The sequence below is a fragment of the Brachyistius frenatus genome, unplaced genomic scaffold, assembly GCF_029030835.1.
Source record: "Brachyistius frenatus isolate BFR_SWC_R1_liver_20210118 unplaced genomic scaffold, ASM2903083v1 Contig_25, whole genome shotgun sequence".
In the NCBI taxonomy this organism is placed as follows: domain Eukaryota; kingdom Metazoa; phylum Chordata; class Actinopteri; family Embiotocidae; genus Brachyistius; species Brachyistius frenatus.
This window is the reverse complement of record NW_027210624.1, coordinates 335711-341710: the sequence shown is the minus strand read 5'-3', so window position 1 is coordinate 341710 and position 6000 is coordinate 335711. Positions and strand designations below refer to the sequence as shown.

The 6000-nt window shown below is 43.7% G+C and overlaps 1 protein-coding gene across 2 annotated transcripts in view; it reads left to right on the top strand.

Annotated features, from left to right (window-relative positions):
* Positions 1 to 1351: 1351 nt before the first annotated feature.
* The window catches only part of LOC138620584 (matrix metalloproteinase-16-like), a 76132-nt gene continuing 71483 nt past the window's right edge, over positions 1352 to 6000 (top strand). For both annotated transcript variants that reach the window (XM_069697926.1, XM_069697925.1), the window contains exon 1: positions 1352 to 1866. In XM_069697926.1, coding sequence (XP_069554027.1) covers positions 1741 to 1866 — 126 coding nt within the window. In that variant the 5' untranslated portion in view covers positions 1352 to 1740. The remainder of the gene's footprint in view (positions 1867 to 6000) is intronic.

Sequence of the window (6000 nt, the reverse complement as noted above, 5' to 3'; positions counted from 1 at the left end):
CGTTATGAAATGCGGTTGGCAAGGTAAGGTGTTTTTTTTTTTTCTTCAAGATTCAGTGTGACAGTATGTCCTGCAGAGCCTCGACTCGACTCATGTGGGTCACACAGGGGTCAAACAGATAACTGTGGCAAACAGTTTAATTCCTGACTGCAGTGGTGCCTGTGATTTTGTAAAACTTTAAATGGAGTTTTCCATTTAGTGTGGTCGGTGAGAGTTCCTCAGAGGAGGACGGCGGGGTGTGTGTGCAAATTGAAACCTCATTAATGGGCTAATGGTGCGGCTCACCTAACTTTGCTGTAGCACACACACGCACACACACTGACACACACACACTGCTTGTTCCTCATCCCTTGGTGTTAGTCTAAGTGGAAAATCATTGATCTGGCTCATTAGGTCTGACCCTTCTTTATTATCTGGGAAGACTAAAGAAAGGCCTTTTCATCAGACACTCTTTGTGTATTACGAGGGAGCCGCAGCCAACGTATAGGTCTTTATGAGGCAGTAATGCTATTTTTACTATTAACATGTGACACACAAAATTATAATAGGTTAGTATCCTTTATGAATATAAAGAAGATTAGACCTTGATAAAAGGTTTCCTTGTAAAAGTCGGACTTTAAAACCTTCAGCCACTCCAATGTCTCTGTACAGTAACAACAATAACAGTCCGGGCGGTGTCATAATTTTTTAACTGGAAGTAACACTGACACAGAAGAGGTTTCTCAGCGGGATTACTCATCCACATTGAGGGTGGTGGTTACCGGAATTGAGCACTGAGCCTATCATCGCCCTCTATTGGCATTGAAGGGTTCATAACATAAATACAGTAAATAAATCCGCCACACAGACACAGAAACACGGTGACACATGTAGTTGTCTACAAACAGATAGAAATCCTAAAAAAAAAATATATCCACATCTAAATCTACTTGTAAAGTAGGGAGAAATAAAAAGCCAATATCATGAAATAATGTAAACCTTTACACATAAAATAATTTATCCATCTCCAGAAATGTATGTCGTAAAATGCCAGCATCAGTCACATTCTGCATACATTTGTAAAGCCTGGTAAAGAAGTTGTCTTTGTTAGTATCGTAAACCGACACTATTGTTGTCATGTGAACAAATGTGCTCCTTAGTCCACATATGGAAAGGCTACGTGAGTGTTTATTTTCATAAAAAAAATGAAATAAACCAGAGAGTGTGAGTGAAAAAAGAGCGACTAAGTTTATGACAAAACACGTCAAATTGAACTACCGGGATGAGAACTGTTTTTGTTTTGTTTTGTTTTTTTATAGGAGAATTTGGATGAGGAGTGGGATGGGGGTGCTCGTGCCAGTGCGCACATGCGCATTCGGTGGGAAACACGGTTGAAAACGGGCAGCTATGCCGCGCGGTGCAGAAAACGGGCTGGACGCGTCGGCTTGGAGCAACGGCCGGAGTACCGAAGTACTGACCCGGGAGAGTGCGGGACCGGGACGCTGCTGACAGGCTGTAACAACGATTGTCTTTCCCACCGGGGGGGACAACCTCCTCCTGAAGAAAACCGCGTGCGAAAGCAGCGGCGCGGGCGCTCGACGAATCCGCTCCGTCTCCCATTTCTCCTGTCCTCTCCGCTGCAAGAGAGACACCAGCAATGTTGCTGCTAAATGTCTAGGATTTATTCCCGCTGTCCGTTTGTTTGTATCGACTGTAAATAGAGCAGAGTACAGACAGTAAGCCACCGCAGCGGGGTTCACTATGGTTTTACTGGCGCTCCGCAGTGGGAGATGTCTTAATAGCTGCTGTATGGGGACGTTATGCTTGCAGTTGTTGCTGTGGATTTTATGTGCCGTGAATGGAGAGGAGCAGCAGTTCAGTGTCGAGGTAAGAACAGGACCGATATATGTTGACATGACAGTGTTTCTGTATAAAAAACAAAACAAACAACAACAACAAAAAAACGAGCCTCCCCTGCTGTTAAATTGCATTATGTGTGTCTTCACGCAAAAGTATGAGAGGCGCACTGGAGCTCATGTTCCCTCAGTGTTGATGTTTCAGCAACAACAACAGGGTCTTTGTGAGATGCCTAGCTGGGTTGTTTCTTCCCCACTTTTTTCTCTCCACTTTGAGACATTTTTTTGTTTTTTTGAAGGAATAAAATGAACATTTTGAATGGAAATGGTGCTAATTTAGTTGAAAAGCCCCCAATTGTCTCCCATACTGTGTTTGTTTATGTTCTCAAAGTGGGCAAACGGTTTAGTTGGGATGCCAGCAAAATGAGGGGCACCTACATTTCAGTGTAATTTAATAGAAAGAGTGAAGGGTGAGAAAAACGTATCCCATTTTTGTCCACTCCTACCTTCCCATGCAAACACTGCATCCCCCTGGTGATTTAATATTAAGTCAGCACCGGCAGAAATCTCAGAAGTCGATGGGGCAAATACTGAGCGAAGCTACTTGTGGTAAAATAACATTCAAATACTATCACTTGTCACTGTAACAAAAGCAGCCCATGCTACAAGGCTTAACTCTGCGTCCCAGGGGGGGTCAGAGACAACAATGTGGGCAGCGAGATGAGATTTTAACTGAGCAAAGAAGGCTTCTTTACAAAGGCGGCTTATATTCTGATCTGATCTCCAAATTCAATGGATTGTTAAAAGTCTTCAGGCTACAAGTGTTACGCCAATGCACTCTCAATCAGCCTTTATTCCTTTCCTTCCAGACTGTGCGGGACCACCCCAGGCGTGCCCCCCCCCCCCTTTTAGAAAAGAGCAGATTTGGGGTTTTATCAAGAGCACATCTGTCTATTTGACATCCCCAGTTAAAAAAAAAAAAAAAAGAAAATGTTACACTGTGTCCCGCAACCCCTAGCCATCTCTCTCACTCGGCTGTGCACACGCACATAAAGACACCACACAGGATCACCCTGGCATGTGTACTGAGAGTCATTCAAGCCCCACGTATCCACACGGTTTTGCAAGCCTGGCCTGCCGTGCTGTTCCCCTCGTTGAAAAGGCAGAAAGGCAGCAGATTTAGTCCAGATGCTACAGGTTATTCCGTTAAAATGCTCAAGCTCACATGACAGACGGAGGATGTTAGTTAGGAGGATGTCAAGAGATTTGTTTGTAGCTTTCAGTAGAAGCCAATTCTGGATCCAGTTACTTGACCGTTGTGCCTACATGACCAAAAACAGCTTTATCTTTGTGCCCGACTGCTGTTTGAATCCATTCCTTTCTCCCACATCGTCCGCCTCCTCTTGAATGTTATTATCCTCCCCCAGCCTTCGCATCTCTTATTTCTTTGTCCACTGTATTGTGAATATGGCCATGGCACTCTCACCTGTTCATTAGAAATCTCCCAGCTGTAGTAAGGCAGCCTGTAACCAAAGACGGTTTGACTTTTAAATGTGCGAGATGTGTGCACGGAGGTGTAGCTATTTCTACATGTGTAGGAGCGAGAGGGTGACAAGATGCCGTGAATATATGTTGCTGGCAGCCTCCTGCTATGTCTGTCGTGTTGACGACACTGCTGAGCTCACACCAGCACATTATCCTGCCTGGAAGATGTAGAACTGTAATAAATGTGGTTACAGAAGATAGATAGATAGTTGCTTCATTAATCCCACAAGGGGACATTTTTTTCGCTAGTAGTTCCAAATCTCTGTGTTTTCCTGAGATGACAGCATGTGTGTGGGTTTACAAAGCTTCCACATGTGGATTCATAGCCAGTGAGAAAAAGTAGCTGGAACATGAGACATTTACGGCCCCTTATTTAACTGTCGGCACTGTAATGAAGCGAGAGTTTTACGAGCATTTACACCCTTTTGTCAACAACTGTTGAAGTGGCCTTGAGCACACTTTGAGGCTTTAAACTGACTAGATGTTCCAGCGCAGATGTCTGATGTTACAGGGAAAAGAAAAGAAAAGAAAGCCCACACATCTGACTAAATATGAGTTATACGGTACAAAAAAATACAATCTAACTTGACCTCGGGGGGGTATTTGAAGCCTGAAATATGTTGTACAGCAAGAGCAATGTCAACAGCGCTGCCTTGCATTCGTCCCACTTCAGTCCGGTAGAATTAGGCTGCAGTCAGACAGCAGTGAATGACGTCCGTCTGCACGTCTGCAGCCTTATAAACACTCTGTTTTGGAAAGCCTGTGGAGACTCAACTGGTTTCACTGGAGCCACTTAGTGCACTTGTTATGACTGTGCGTATGTATGTGTCTGCCTCTCCACACCACCGCCACAGGTTACAGAGGGTAATAATGAAGACAGAGATGAGTGTTTCCTTCCAAATAGCAGGTGTGGTGTGTGCGGTGGGAGGTCATCCTGAACCTGCCCTGTAATTGCCGGTCGGACTGCAACCTCCGAGAAAAAAACTTTACCCTTTCGCATGGCAGCAGCTTTACTGCCGACTTCCTGGATTTGACTTCATGGCTGAACTAACTTTAATACCGCTGCTCCCCAATCGCTTTCCTTTCTCCGCGCTTTGGATTATTTTTTTTTTCACTTTTACAGAAAGCGCAGCCTGTCACTGGTTGATAAAACAGTAATTAATACCAACACCTCACTTCAACACTATAGATCCTCCGCTCTGTGCTTACTGCTGAAATATTTCCCAAAGCTCTTTAGCTTTTGTTTATCCGATTGTCTTCCCCCGGAGAAGTAATTTTTTCCGGAAATTAGACAATGTTATTAACAAAGGCTCAGCCACCAGTTGATTTTATTTATCTACTCGTGCGTTTTTGTTTTTTCTCTTCTGTTTCAATCCGTATAGATTTTATGTGAAAAAGCTAACAATTTTGTGTGACAGCCAGCCGGTAAAGTCCTCTCTGGTGCTTAGGTGGGCAGCCCAGCTATCTTGAGTTATTTTTATCATTAGCTTTTATATAACGCAGAGTAATTAAAAGAGAGATAATGGAGGTTTAATCTCTTTTTCCTGTCCGCATCTGACAGTGTCAGACAGTTGGGGGGAAATTTCCCTTGATATTGCATAAGAGTTGTCCCCACTCAAACTCATCCTGAACTGCGTTTAGCCCTGCTCACGTTTTTTTTTTCTTCTTTTTCTAAAGGCTTTCAGTTCAAAGTACAGCATCATATTTAGCACTTTTAAAGGACAAGTGCACCTGAAAGTGTCGCCCCTGTCGTACGTGTACGTTTGATGACTCCTGGTTTGAACGTTAAAACAGGAATTGGTTCATCTTCAATCCTTTTGTTTCCATCCGAGTCCAAAAATTGTCGAGTTATGTAAAATCCTCATTGTATCACTCACAGCTATTTCTGTGCTCCGTGGTCTGCCTTCTCTCCACTCTGCTGGGAGTTCAGATATTGTGGTTCATTTTTTTTCTTCTTCTCTCGCTGCAGTAGCTTTCTCTAGGAACACAACAACAACAACAACAACAACAACAACAACAACAACAAGAACGTGGAAGTGCCAAAAGCCTCATGAGCATCTCGCTGCCTTGGTTACACTCGCTGCTTCACAGAGAGGCATCAGGTGCAGTGCTGCTATCTGAGTCACATTAAGTGTTTGAATCATGCCACTATGCTCACCGGAGACAAAGTGAAGTTGCTTAGTCAGAGATAATCTGCTGCAGAACAAAGCAAAGTTGTACTCCTGTCTCTTAACACATCCTGATGGATGATGCAGACGGATGAATGACTGAATTGATAAAAGGCGGTTTGGCGAGACGCAGCCGAATGCCGCTTCTAATTGTCAACTCCACCGAGGATTTGATCTGCTCCCTGTGTTTGTCTCTCTGTCTGTCAGTGAGTTATCTCCGAAATCTGGGAGCTGATTTCCATGAAATGTCCTCGACAGATTGAACCTTAGTCCCAAAACATTTGATCAGACGCCGTAGTCATTTAGGACGGTGGTAAATCATTGACTTTGAGCCATAACTATGATACAGACACGGATGGAGATTTAGGATACTGAATTTACAAGCAGCCTAAATCTATGGAACATTAAAAGCATTGGTAGATTTTATTTGGAAATTCATACGCGTGACTGCA